The sequence below is a fragment of the Gopherus flavomarginatus genome, chromosome 4, assembly GCF_025201925.1.
Source record: "Gopherus flavomarginatus isolate rGopFla2 chromosome 4, rGopFla2.mat.asm, whole genome shotgun sequence".
NCBI classification, from domain to species: Eukaryota; Metazoa; Chordata; order Testudines; family Testudinidae; genus Gopherus; species Gopherus flavomarginatus.
Window position 1 is genome coordinate 40,771,929 of NC_066620.1, and position 15,187 is coordinate 40,787,115.

The following is a 15,187-nucleotide window of genomic DNA, read 5'->3' on the forward strand; positions in this document are numbered from 1 at the left end:
CCAATGCTGTCGATTTGTGGCCACGCTAACCCTAATCCGATATGGTAATACCGATTTCAGCGCTACTCCTCTCGTCGGGGAGGAGTATAGAAACTGGTTTAAAGAGTCCTTTATATCAATATAAAGGGCCTTGTTGTGTGGACGGGTGCAGCGTTAAATCGGTTTAACGTTGCTAAAATCGGTTTAAACGCGTAGTGTAGATCAGGCCTGAGTTTATACACTCGTCATCAAGTTGCCATTTGAGCTATGTTGATTTTTTTTAAATGAAGGATATTTAGAAGATTTGATTGTTGGAAAATAATTGTAAACTGAAGTTTACACAGTTTATAACTTAGGCCTTGTCTATACTGCCAGGGTAAGACGATCTAAGTTACGTAGCGATGTCTGCACCATGCTGCGTTGACAGGAGACACTCTCCCATTGACTTACCTAACTCCTCTTGTTCCAGTGGAGTACTGGAATTGACCAGAGAGTGCTCTGTAGTCAATCCCCAGTAAGTGTAGACATGGCCTTATTGTGTGTTCCAAAACTGTATCACTTTACAGTGGCTTTTAATCAATAAATATTAAGTTAGTGGTGACAGCATGGAAAGCTTTTGTAGTTTGTTGGTATGTAACTCCCTAGAAGTGGTAGTGGGGAAGTCTGATGGCATTGCAGGTCTGCTTTTCTGTAGGTAGGAGAGCCCTGCAATAAATATAGGGAATTAAGGCAGCAGTTTTTGTTTGTTTATTTGTTTTTTTTTACTTCAGCAGCTGTAGTCAGGGTCCAAGTTTTGAGGGCTTCAGGAAGGATAGTTTGGGACTATCTCAGGTGTTAATATGCAACACTTGTCCCTCCTGTAATAACATCAGTACAGCAGCTGACATTCTAAGAAAAGAAATACAGTAAAAAGTATCATTGAGGGGGAGGGTTAGCTCAGTGGTTTGAGCATTGGCCTGCTAAACCCAGGGTTGTGAGTTCAATCCTTGAGGGGGCCATTTAGGGATCTGGGACAAAAATCTGTCTGGGGATTGGTCCTGCTCTGAGCCAGGAGTTGGACTAGATGACTCCAAAGGTCCCTTCCAACCCTGATATTCTATGATTTTAATATTATGCACAAGTCTATTAATAGACAGAACAATGTTGCAACATTGGGCCCAGAACTTGCAATGAGATATTTGGAGGCATTTTGGCTCTAGGGATTCCTCTGTGCACATCTCATTTCAGGACTGGGGCCTATCTCATTTTTTATAATCCAAGTAAAACAAACATGCAGTTGATAGTATAATAACCGGTTAATTAGAATAATTACTCCCAAAAATGAAACCAATTTTTTACATAATTTTTGTGTATGACCTATTGATTCAAATAAAAGCTGGAATGTTTAACACAGATGTCATTAGTACACATACTATTTCATTAATTTTAAAGGGTTAAAACAATTTAAAAAGTGATTGTTCTTGTTCTGATTAGGTTGATGAAAAGATAGAAGTCTTATTAGGAGGAACTAGTTCTAAGTAATTTCCATTTGTAGAATAAGCATGCATGGATTTGCTGCCACCTCTAGATTGATAGGCTCATTTTGAGTAGATGCAAAACTGCTGGTGTCAAGAAATATGTTTAAATTGTTTTGCTCTTGAAATCAGTTATTAGGTTGTTTTCTATATTTCATTAGTTATAAGGTTATTATGGGATAATTATCTTTTTATTTTGTATTGTGAAAAGTGCACGTAATAGAAAAGTAGATTGAGGATGTAACTTGCCATTATCCAAAACTAACACACTTTTCTGCATGAATAGTAGAGGGTCATTTTGCTAGTGGCGGTTTTCTTCCACAGGGTTATTTTGAAGAAGGGTGAAAGCTAGGAGCTGAGGAGTCAAAAAATATTTTTACAGCAGTCTGCAACTTTTTTTCTTTTTGGATTTAGGTTTTTCACTTGCTGGGGTCCTACTTGGAATCTAAACACCGGGTTAATTCAGACCTTCAGCAGGGGCTAGTTGACATCATCACTTGTATAAAAGCCAAAGTGTGGCTGGCCAAGAGGTATGTTCAAAGACCATATATGCAAGAAGTTATCAAAGACTACTAATAAATACACTGAAGGGTTGGAGGGAGGCTGTTTCTGTGTGTTTGTTTTTGAAAGGCTGTTGACATAAGTGCTGCAGAAATATTCAGAAATTTAAGTTATATTCATAAAAAGTATTTATTCTTTTGGCCTTTCCCATCCCCCCCCCCAAAATAAAGGAAAAATAACGTTAATGTGCTTTTCTCACATACATGACTGGTTTTTTTTCAGAAATGCAAATGTAAACAGTCATCTCAAATATTGGGTGAACAATCCTTGCATTTAGATTATACCAGGAGAAAAAGAACAAGAAAGTTTTTAAGAAAGGATGAACATGGCTATTATGATAAAGTCACAGTAATATGTACAATATGGTCAGTAGCATGGCCATACTTTTCTTATTTTCTCTGATCATTCTCACCAAAGAATGTAGAAAATGTGTCACAGCATGCAAATGCTGGATCTTCTGCAACCTGTGTCCACCCAAACATCAGCAACACAGGATAATTCTGGACATCTTTCTTCAGGTTTGCAGCAGAAGAATGTTGAGGTGGCCAACATGCCACTATAAAGCAAAAAAGAAAATAGCATATTATTACAATGTTTCTCTAAGCACATGTGAAATATTAATAAATTGTACACACATCATGTTGACCAAAGTCAGTAGAAAGATACCTGCATAAAATAAACCAAGAGCATACCCTACCCTGACAGAAGAGATGGGCCTTGCATATATCTTAATTATATATGCATAGTATTTTTAATCAGTTTAGATGCTCCTATAGACTCTTTGAAATGGGCCCATTTTGTAAATGAATAACATTAATAAATATGCTAGCCTCCTGACTTTCAGGAGAAAATATATTTGTAGGTTTCAGATAGAGGAATTCTCTGCAGCATTGAGACTAAGAAATCCAGTTTCCTAATCTGGATGTGTGACCAAACTGCAATATTTCCTCTATTTCACTTGTACATAAAAAGCCACTCTCGCATAAAATAACCATATGCATTAATGGAAGCCTGCATCATTAGGCCGTTTTCCTTTGTGTATCTGCTCTAGACTCCTTTCTTGATTCATACATTGTAAATTACAGTGTTAATATAACCTGGATTTTTCTTTTTAAATTAATAGAGCTCTGATTATTTAGACTTGACCGGAGGAATAAGAGTGGGATAACTTTATATGTATTTTTTTAAACAAATAATGTTTTTCTGTATATTTTGAATATAGAGTTCTGGAAAACTATGTTAAATCATACAGTGTTGGTTTAAAACTTTGCAAAACAAGTTTTTGTCCATAATTTATTTGCTCATTCTCTCTTGATCTATGTTATTTTTTTTACTTAAAGGACACCATGAACAGGGTGAAATTTGTTTTTACCTAACTGAAATAATGAAAATATCTGTGAAACATTTGATAACACAATTTATTTGTGCATGTATTAAACCTAAAAAGAAAAGGGAATGATTTCACTAAAATGGAGACTTTTCTTCCTCAAGTGGTTGTCTCCAAGGGGTATTCCACTGGAGGTGAGCATGTGCTCCGAGAACTTGAGACTGAAAGATTTTACACTAGCAGTGCCTGTTGGTCCGTGCCTGTGCCCCGTTGTGCTCAGAACAGAGGGCGTAAGAAGAGGCCCAGAATGACTACCTCTCCAGTTCCTCAGGTTTTTCTGTAAATAGTTCTACCTTTTAGATAGTTAGTTTTAGTGCTTAGATAGTGCTCTGGGAACTGGGGTGTTTCTCCTTTCATTACCTTTCCACCATTTGGAGTTCTTAGTATAGCTGAAACTAGATCCCGAGGTGCAAGTCTGGTGTGTCTTCCCAGTGAGTGACACCCCCTCACTCCCGACTCATGTTGGTTGCCTTGGAATAGGGTTACCAACAGTCCTGTATTAGAAGGATGTCCCTTATTTAAACAGAAAATCGTTTGTCCCATACTAAATCAGTACGGGATACCTTTTATCCCATATTGAAATAGCAGGGGGCCAGTACCCATAGCTGCATCTTTCCACTCATTCCCCCAACCCTGGCCCTTCAGTGTTGTGCAGGAAAAACAGTGTCAGGAGGGGAGTGGAATATGCGCCCATGAGTACTGGCCCTCTGCTGAACAGGGCCCTCTGCTAACTCCAGCCCTTGAGCACAGCCCCATCTACTTTCTCTGCACAGGCTCTGTCTGGCAGAGGAAGTGAGCAGGGCTGTGTGTCCTGTAACTACACTGAAGGGCCAGGGTCAGAAAGGGGCTCTGTCTGGCAGGGGGTTCAGCACTCCCAGGTGTAGTGTCCCTTCTCTGAGAGTCTCTGCCAACATCCTCAGCAGGGTGGACAGCACGGCAGCAGGCAAAGACCAGCAACTGCAGCCTCCATCTTGGCTCCTGGTGTCCATGCAGAACCTGAACAGGAGTTGCAGCAGCTGTTGGCCCAACACTTGGGGCCCTGGATTCTCTGCAACATCCAGAGCTGATGAGAGAGAAACTCTAGAAAACTTGGGGATGAGGGGAAAGGGTCTTGTCCCCAGAAGTTCAAGTCAAGATTGGGGACATCTCAGGTCTGTCCTGTGTTTTTAAATACAATGTTGGCAACCCTACCTTGGAGAATCCCATTAGTTGCTGTTATTTTCCATGTTGAACCCAAAAATCCTGTGAATATTGGGTCCAAAGACATCTGATGGAATAGTTGATGAGGCCTCAGTCAGACCCTGGCTTGTGTGATGTTGTACACTGGCTGAAGGTGCCTCTCCTGGCCAGATGCTGCCTAGCTCTGGACCATTTGAGACCAGGCCTAAGAATTCTAGCAGGCAACAGGAAGAGGGTAAGAACAAATGCCCTCATAAAAAGCGGAAAAAATCTCCTCCCAAGACTTTTAGCAAAGGACTGCCTCCTGTGTACTAATGAAGCTCTGTACAGGTGTGTCAGGAGGTTGTGGGGAGCAATGATCCGAATTGCTGGTATTGAGGTCCAAGAGCACTCCAAAGGTACTAGCCATGAGAGAGAAGGAAGCAATCACCTGGTGCACTGACGGTACCACACCAGAGTGGAAAGAAGAGCTCAATAGTATCAACATGCACTGCTGGACCTAAGTCAGTATAGTTGGCTCCATGAAGAGTCAGACCCCGCTCCCCAAGTCTTAGACCTGGGTGTACTATTCTTGAGGAACTGGCTCTGTATTCTGACCTCGAATCACTGATACTCTCAGAACTGGAGTTACCTTAGGGAGATAACCACTGTATGCCAGTCTTATCTGCCAGCAAAGGCATTACATAGTGTATGGTACCAACAGTTCCACAGTGGAATCTGAAGATTTATATTCCTCTGGTGAGCTAGAACAGTGGTTCTCAACTAGGGGTACTCAGAGGTCTTCCATACAGCTTCCTTACATGAACTCATCTAGATATTTGCCTATGTTTACAACAGGCTACAAAAAAAGCACTAGCGTAGTCAGTACAGACTAAAATTTAATACAGACAAAATGAGAAAGTAAGCAATTTGTCAGTAATAGTGTGCTGTGACGCTTTTGTATTTTTGTAAGCAAGTAATTTTTAAGTGAGGTGAAACTTGTGGTATGCGAGACAAATCAGAGTCCTGAAACGGGTACAGTAGTCTGGAAAGGTGGAGGCCCACTGGGCTAGAGACTGAGACAGTGGCTCCTCCGTGTGCTTTGAGATGCAATATTAGCTCTGACAGAGGTTCCAGAGACTGGTAGGCACCCTTGCACTCCTGCAGGCCACATTACCGGGTTTGGGAGCAGTGGTATCCTCTCCTTGGACACCATTTCCTTACCCTTACAATCTCACTTACAGGGCCCATTGGGGTTCTTGGGATCCTTACATCTAACTTCTCAACTTCAAAGGATCTGAGCAGGAATTCAGACTAAGGTCACCTTGTACAGAATAGCCTCAACCCCCTGGGGAGTGTTCTGAGGAGGAAGATCAACGTGAACAGCTGGGCCCACTCAGTCACCCTGTGGCATGCTCATCCTCATCTCCAAACAACGTGGTAGCACCGTCTTCACCATTGCCATCCAACGACTACAGACAATTTTAGGACTCCCTGGGGAGAATTGCAAAATCACTCCAGATTCCCCTGGAGGAAGTTCAGGACTGCACTCAAAAATTTCTGGACATCTTCCTGGCTGCAGGCCCAAGCATGGGTCAGTCAGCAAAGCTATACTGGAACCAGTCAAGATAGTCTGATATACCCCAGCCACCAGTGACCCCACTGCTAAGAGAACAGATAAAAATTACTTTGTACTGTCTAAGGGAGTGGAATACTTGTTTTCACACCCTGCCTCAAACTTTCTGGTGGTTCAGGCCATCACTGAATGAAACAGACCACCAATCTAGGTCTGCTCCCTCCAACAAGAATGCTAAAAAATTAGACCTCTTCAGAAGAAAGTTTTTCTTCTCCTCCAACCTTCAGTTTCACAGTGTGAATTATCCTGCATTGATGCCTAAATATTACTTTATTAACTACAACAAATTGTCTGAGTTCACCAACAAACTTCCATAGGAACTAAGACAGCAATTTCAGGGCATCGTTGATGAGGATAAACTGATAGCCAGGTCATCCCTCCAATCTTCAGTTAATGCTGCAGACATGGTTTCCCGCTCCATGACTGTGGTTATCATGAGATGGGCTTCATTATTTCACCCCTTTGGGTTTCCCAAAGTAGTTCAGGGCTACTGTGGAGAACCTCCTCATCAAGGTCAACAATCTGTTTAGTGAAAAACTGTTGAATCTGTGTGCACCCTTTGACAAAGCCAGGCTGGATGGCTGCAAGAGGGTGCTAGAATGCAGATATATTAGCCCCAGAATGTTAAAGTCGCTCTTTCCTACTAGCAGAGAAGGGGTTACCTCAGGCCAATAAGGGACACCTGATTCCAGTTAAGGGCTGCTTTAGGACTTCAAGTAAACAGAAAAGTCCACTTCAGTTCCAGCGCCAATTATAGACTTTATCAGAGCAACTCTGGACTAAATTTCAGTGAAAACATACTTACCTGTGGACAGATTCCACATGAGGAGGGATTTCATCTCCTGGCTCTGGCAATAGTTAAATCCCACCAGGATGTCCTAGGCCCCATAGCTGCCTTCACCTACATGACTCTTTAGCAAGGCTCCACATAGTCCACTTTCAGACATTGTTATGGACAGTCTGCAATCTGAGCAGGGAACCTGGACCAAAAAAGTCTGCTCCCTTCAGTGCCTGACATCATTCACCTACTGGGAAAGCAAAGAAGCTGTGTGCATTGGCGTTCCCTTCATTTTTACCCTCTCACCTGCAAAGATGGTGACTTTTGTTGGCCCCCTACTGGAGTGGGGAGCACATGTGAATGATCATATGGCTCAAAATTTGTGTTCCCAACAAGAATCCAAGCTGCACATCATCTTAAACTGCAAGCAGTAGACGAAGCCTGCAAAAGATTCCTTCCTTTCATCTGGGCCCTGCACATTCAGCTCATGTCAGGCAATATGATCATAGTTTACTACATAAACAGAGAGGAGTGGGGTCCACTGCTTTCACATGGGAAAGTCAAACTCTGGAATTGGTATATCTAGTACCAGATAACCCTGTCAGCAGTGCCCTCCTGCTAATACTGAACACTTTGGCAGATGGACTCAGCAGGCACTTTCACAGGGAACACTAATGGGAACTGCGTTGACTCAGTAGCACAGAACCTCTTCTGGGAGTGGGGATTCCCATTGTGGGTCCACTTCATCTTCCAGATGAACATGAAATGCCCAGCCTACTGTTCCTAAATAGTTTAGGGTCACAATTTCTGAAGAGGACACATCCCTAGTTCAGTGATGAGAGCCATTAAGATATGCCGTCCCACGCATATCTCTCTTACCTCAGCCCTGAGGAAAGTCAAGTAGAACAACCCATCAGTAATCCTAGTGGCACCCTGATGGCTAAAACAGTTTTGGTTGGTGGCATGTCAATGCATCTAAATCCAGCTGTTTCTGAATCTGCTGACTAAGGAAAAAGGCAAGACCAACCATCCCAACTCAGCATCTCTCCATCTAACAGCCTGGTATTTGAGTGGATGATGAGTTTAGAAAGGTTATGTTCAGGGAAGGTTAAAAACCATCTTCAATAACAGTAGGAAAATCTCAGTGAGAAAACATTATGCAGCTAAGTAGAAGAGATTGTATGTCTGGTGCTAGCATCATCAGATACCTCCAGAGGACTGAGTTCCCTACCAGCTTGGACTATGGCCTTTCCCCAGAGAAGTTGGGCCTATCTCTGAGCTCTCTGCATGTGAATTTAGCAGCGATCAACACCTTCCATTCTCTGGTGGTGAACTGTTCCGTCTTCACTGACACTATGACTTTAAGGGTTCTGAAACTTTTATCAGAAGCTTTCGTCTGGTACTGAAACTTATGCGAATATCTTGTCCTCCTTCTACCTTCTTCATCTCTCTATAAAAGTGGTCTTCCTCACTGTGATCATCTCTGGGAGGAGAGTTGATGAGCTCAGAGCTCTTATGATGGACCCCCCACTACACAATCTTCCATAAGGATAAGGTTTCTTTGGGTGTGTCTACACTGCAGCATAAGTCTGGGCTCAGATTCAGGGTTGAGCCCCAACCCTGCTTCTATCTACACACACATCTGTCAGGCTTGGACTCGGGGTCCTAGAACCTTGTGAGAGTGGAGGATTTGAATCCAAGTCAAGTTGAGGCCCAGGGCTCAAGCTCTATCACTTTGCTGTGTAAATGTAACCCCTCCTCAACCCTCAGACATCTGCCAGAATTATCCCACAGTCCCATGGGTCAAGTTCCTTTGTCCTCTCTCTCCCAAGAATCACCAATCAATTCCAGGGAAACAGAAGCAACATTCCTCTTGTAGTGCAGCAGCTCTGCGAGTCAGCATTTAACTCTTCTACTTCGTTCTGACCACTGAGCTGTGAACACACCTTGGGAGAATATTGTGCACTTGCAGTGGACATCAACCAAAAGCAGTCTTTTGCAAAGTGCCGTGCTTCATGCTCACGGGAGCACAGCCAGACTGGTTAATCTCAACAGATTTTAGTTTGGGATTTTAGCAAAAATATTAGGAATGACCATGCATACCAGCAAATAGTAAAGAATCCACCAGTGCTGGAAATTTACCAGACTGGCGACTAGTGCAGGGAGTGGATTAAGTGGTTCAAAACTGAGTACTGGGAAATCAGGGGCCAGTACCAAATGACACTGCTAGTATAAAACCTTCTAGTTGCAGGTGCACCAACAGTGGAATACCAATAGGGTCCAGACATCTCAAGTAACTTGTTACTGTAACCCCCTTTCCCTCTCAGGACATTTCCTGAGGCTTAGTTGGGTGCCCTAGCATTACCAGACTGCGCAGCTCCCAATAGCTGTTCATTAGTCCCCAAGAAATGTCCTGCACCAAGGTCATTGTTACTACTGCAAGATGAAAATGGAAAAACAAATAGGCATATGGATTCTTGTTAATGGCTGACTCGGTTTCAATTAGCATATACAGGGTAGTTCCAGAGAATAAATATGCCATACAGAATTGGCCAGATGGGGAAAATAAGTGTCATTCCATTGCAGTAAATGAGTGAGGATCTGGCTCTTTTTCTCTCTATTAATCTATCTAATCTGTGTTCTTTATATGGTCCCTGTCACCATAGTACTGCAGCACCTCCCAAGTATTTAAAAATAACAGTAACAGGCTCTTCGCAAATGTTTCCAGTAATATCATATGCTTAGAGCTGGGCAAAATGTTTTGCTTTTTTGCCAGTAATGCAGTTTTGGTCAACTTGAAACAATTCGTAAATTTGACAGGTTTGCGGCTCTGGACATTATTGCTTTGGTTAGTTCCTTAAGTACTCTAAGGTGAATTTCATCAGATTCTGCTGACTTAAATACATGTAATTTATCTAAATATTGTTTAAGCTGTTCTTTCCCTATTTTGCCCTCAGATCTTTCCCCCTTTTTGTTAATATTAATTATGGTCACAATTAACCTTTTAGTGAAGAGTTAAGCAAAAAAATTGGCACAAAAGTCATCTCAAAATATCGAAATCCTCCATGAAACAGAATTACCTTTCTCTGCACAACTCTAGTCCCATATGTATGTCCTAGAAAGGGAGAGAAGCAGACTACAGCAAAGAATTACCTGTTTTTTTTTAATTCTAAGTATAAAAAAACCTGTAATATCTCAGATACCACAGTGTGGTGACACTTGGCCACCTTGATCTTTAGTGGCAACCGGTACTTATTTGCAATGGGTAATAAAGCTAAAAATCATGGTGAAATAAATTTAAAAATTCTTTAGTCTTGTATTATCGCCACTAGTTTCACATTCTGATTTGATTAAAATTAATTTGTCATTTCTGCATGGTTCCTAGCAACTTGAGTTAAAATATACACTTCCACTGTGCTCTGGAGCAGTTCTTCTTGAGAGCCTCATACTCTTATGATTCTGGATGACAAGTGTTAGTCTCAAAATTATGAGGCCAAAGTGTGCTGTTACCTAGCAACAACACCTAGATGCATGAGCTGATTCCTGCTCCAGATATACTTAGCTGTCAGAAGGACTGTCCCTTTTTTTTCTTTTTGGGGCTGCAGACAGCAGTATTATTTTCTAAACACTTAATTTATTAGCATAAAAGAGACTGAGACATTATTACATAAATACTGTAGCACTGTAATTTTATTTTTTCGGGCAAAGGCGTGTCTTTAGGGAACAGACTTTCCCCCCTCATTTCTCCTAGTAAGCTGATTTTTTTCCAGTGTGTCTCAGAAAACTTTTGGCTTTTTAGTTGAAATTTTCAGCCTATCATTAAAACAAACCTAGTGGGAGTTTTTTCTTTGTGGTCTTTGCTGCTAAGGCATCAAGGGAGGAAAGGCACTGATATTTCACCTCATTTAAGCTGTGGCCTCTAGTCTTTCCTTCTATTTGCTTTTTTTAAAAAATGATACTTTTCAAACAGCTAAATATTTATCACTACTCTTTTTGGACAAATATTAAAAGTAGGGGGGTTTATTTTTCAGGTTGAGTGAATTTGATGCTTATTTTCTATCTTTCCTATTTTTTAAATTTTTATTAAGGTGATCTTTTTTAAAGTTTTCTTCCATTTTGTTCTTGTAGCTTACACTTCGTTCATTGCAGCAGTTTTTTCTTTTTCTCAAAAAGGCTATGTTATGCCTTTCCCTCAAATGCTACAAACAGCAAAATAACATTATTTTACTTTACCATTTATTAACATTATATAGATATATATATATCCTAGTGTTGGAAACACAGAATATTTGAAAAGAACAAAAATGTGAAAATCTTGTTGAAGAGCTAAGCTTATGGGAAAATATTCTGGTGAAAAGCAGTCAGAAATAATCAATATTTCAAGCTGAACCTGTGAAAGATTTTTTACTTGACTGTGTGCCAAGGGGTTAAAAGACCCAACAGTTGGTGCCTTCTACTTTGTAAATATAGAAAGTTATAAGTACAACGTGGAGCTGGTAATTTGTAAAATAGAAGCCATGGAAATATCTGTCTTGTTTCACTTGTGGCCTTTGGCAAGGCAGAATATTGCTGTTGGAAGATTTGTGAAATGTTCACTGCCGAAATTTGCTATGTGATGCAGAGTCTCCAAGTGTCTTTAGTTAGTTTTCTTAGTTCTTCTTAAAGGAGGAGAATTAAGTGTCTTTTAGTTCTTGTAAACATCTATGGTATATGTTCAATTTTGCTTACACATCAGTACGTCACATCACACCACAAAGTAGTGTATCAGTTCCTAGCTAAAATCTTCTTCCTTGGCCATTTTCTGACCAAGTAATCCCCCTCTTCAAAATCCTCTGTTGTCCCTCCCTCCTACACTGCATCAAGATCATGCTACTTATTATTTTTATAAGTCCTGTACGACTTTGACCTCTCCCCACTTATTTGCCTTTGTCTCATTTCATTTTCCTGCTTCTGCAATAAAAGCTCTTCCCTTTTATGTCTGAGACACCTAGCGCATATTAAAATATACATGTATAACTTTCTTGTCCAGAATATGTTTCATCCAATAGTGCAAAATTCACAGCAGGCACAAAATCTGTACAATAACTATGTTCTTAGGCATAGCTCCTCTCTTGTACTCAGCATATATAAGAATATTATTTTGCAGCATATCAAATTTATGTGCCAAATTAATCTCTGATGTTAACTGTATAAAAGTAAATGGATTTTCACCTGGGATGAATTTGACCTCCATGAATTTTTATAAGTCAGCAAGGGGAACTGCATATGCGTCTCCTGAAGAGAATGAAAAACATACAACAGAATTTTGGCCCTGACAGAGAACAAGGTCATGACAAAACACACCTACCCCACCATCTGGTCCAATTCATCAAAGACAACTCAAAACACTACATCTCTAATTAAAAAAAAAAATCTAACTGAAAAAAGAGAGAACTGAAAACTCAGTAAGCTCTCAGTGGCGTCACAATAAGAAGAGTTTTTGCAGCTTTTCCTGAAGCACTAGTAGGTTCCATGATGTTTCCAGGAAAAAAAAAATGCATGATAGCAGCAGCAAAATACTGGTGATGGCACACAAACTGCAACCAACACACTGAAGAATTTTCATATTGGGGAAACAACATTCTCTCATGCAATGTTAACAGCTTTCATGTATGGGGAATATCATGCAAAGGGACCTTGTTAGCAATTGCTCCAAGAAGGTTCCACCGTGGCAGTAAATAGCCACATTTGTACACCGTCACTTGATGTGTTGTATTTGTGTGTTGATATTGAGTTTCCAGGCACCAAACAAAAATTATGTGTTTGTGTTGCCTGCACATTTCATCTAGCCAGTGACACTTGATATTTCCGAATGCATTGCTGTTAATATGTCAGTCTGTTGACCGTAGTGTTTGCTGAATAGGTGAACATCTTGTTACATGGTTAACAGCATTAGTGTTCAAGTTTAAAAATTAATAATTAACATCTCATTGTTAACACCTTATCATGAGCACTGGAGGAAGTTCACACCTCTTTTGCTGCTTTTGTTTCAGTCTTTCATGTCTCCACAAGACAGAAGTTTGCAATATGAAGGTTGCCTTTCTCAATCAGGAGGGCAAAAATTTCTTCCAAGTTTTGGTCCCTATACGTATTCTACTGTGGGTATAAATGGGCTCCATGCACCTGAGAGCAGAGAATTCTTAAAGTCATGTCAGTTGGTCCACACCTAAGTTCCCTGTAAGCTGCGCAGCAAGCTATCAAGGGCTGTGCAGGCAGGGAGAGGCGCCCCTCCCCTGGCCCAGCCCAGCCCAGCCCAGCCCTGCCAGAGCTGCAGAGGAGAGGAGCCCCTCCTGCAGCCCAGCCCAGCCCCACCAGAGCTGCTGGGGAGAGGGGTCCCTCAGCCAGCCCGGCCCAGCCCAGCCCAGTCCCGCTGGAGCTGCCAGGGAGAGGGAGAGGTAGAGCTGCTGTGGCCAGGGAGAGGTGCCTCTCACCCAGCCCTGAGCTGCTGCAGCAAGAGAGGGCTGGAGGGAGTTCTCTCTCCACCACAGCCCCAGGGCTGCCTGAATCCCAAACCCTTCATCCCTGGTCCCACCCCAGAGCCTTCACTCTTAGCTAGAGCCCTCACTCCCTGCACCTAATCCTCTGCTCCAGCCTTGAGCCCCCTCCCACACCCTGAACCCCTCATCCCCAGCCCCACCCCAGAGCCCACACCCCCAGCCAGAGCCCTCATCCCCCACTCCCCTACCCTCTAGTCTAGCCCTGAGTCCCCTCCCGCACCCCACTCCCCTCATCCCTATCCCCACCCCAGAGCCCACACCCCCAGCCAGAGCCCTTACCCCTGCCTGCACTCCAACCCTTTGCCCCAGCCCTGAGGCCCCTCCCACACTCCAAACCCCTCGGCCCTACCCTCACCACACATCACCTCCATATTGGTGCACATAACAAAGTTCATTCCTCACATGGACGTAAAAAATTAGAGGGACCACTGGTCCACACCTATGCTGTTGCTCTCCTTGTGCTCCAGGATGAAAGTATATGGGGTAGAGTGGACTGATGCCGCTCCAGTTCCTTCTTACTGCTGCATGGCCTGAATCAGAATCTCCATTGTCCAAAACTACCTCTTCAACATAAATATTACAATGTTTTATATATAGTTAGTGTTATTAGTAGTTTTACAAGTTTAGCTAGCAGTTGGAGGATTCTCTGGGATGGGGATCAAACTAATTCCCCCATCACAGGACTTAGATAATGCCCAGGCTTCTGGGCTTCAAAAACTGTGTCTCTTGCCCTCTACTTTTGTGCTCAGCAATGACCATCTGTGCTGCCTCTATTACCTCAGAGAAGCTCATTTCTCTGCTACGCGCAGTATCTGTCGCTCTTTCCCCAGACAAATGTGGCAGGCACAAGAAGCACATTTTGGAAGCACCTGATGGAACATGCCATGAGGCTTCAGTCAGATCCGAGCCAGGTAGCCACGGCACCCCACAGAGTACGGTGGCCTGAGCCATCAAGAATTGCACCTCCTAAATCACTGTCTTGACTCAAGAGTGGGAATGGCTAGAATGAAGAACCATTTATTTGTCTGGGTCTTCTCACAAGATTAAGCATAAAAGCAGATCCCCTCCTAGATCACTAAGAGAAGGAGTCCCTCCCCAGCCCTGTCTAGGTTGAACAAGACTTTGCACTCAGGACACAAAGACTTATGTCCGCTAAGCCTAGTGGTCATGATCAGAAGGCACATAAAAGCAAGGCTCCTTCACTACCATCCGCACACTGTCATCAGCACAGACCATGGTATCAACTTAGACAAAGGACCAGTAGATAAGGGACCATGAATCATCTGTACCCACAAAGACCATACAGTTGGAGACTCCTTCACAAGTGGTGCTATCACAGCCCCATATGGAACTACCAATTACCAAGAGTCTCTTTATACTGAGGCAAGGCAACAAGAAGCATCCTTCAAAGTCTCCAGTATCTTACACCACTCCAGAGTATCCTCTGGATACTTCATCCTCCTGGATTCACAGTCTCCTCAGTTGCTGGGACTGATCCTCACCAGGGAAATTCCAATACCAGTAGACGTCTTGGACTCAGGGAGAAGCCCATCTTCCATCCCATCCACTAGCCACAGCTTCTCGGTACCAGTACGACCTCCTCCTCATCAAGGGAGTTGGATGTACTGGTGGAACTGT

At 42.5% G+C, this 15,187-nt stretch overlaps 1 protein-coding gene across 10 annotated transcripts in view; it reads left to right on the forward strand.

The window, feature by feature from the left end:
* The window catches only part of THADA (THADA armadillo repeat containing), a 317,566-nt gene that overhangs the window by 204,986 nt on the left and 97,393 nt on the right, over positions 1-15,187 (forward strand). For 5 of the 10 annotated variants that reach the window (XM_050951711.1, XM_050951707.1, XM_050951708.1 and 2 more), the window contains one exon: positions 1,908-2,023. The exons of 3 other annotated variants lie outside the window; for them this stretch is intronic. In XM_050951711.1, coding sequence (XP_050807668.1) covers positions 1,908-2,023 — 116 coding nt within the window. Of the gene's footprint in view, positions 1-1,907; positions 2,024-2,572; positions 3,272-15,187 lie in introns of those variants that run through there. 2 more of the 10 variants (XM_050951712.1, XR_007774145.1) reach the window with 2 other exon arrangements.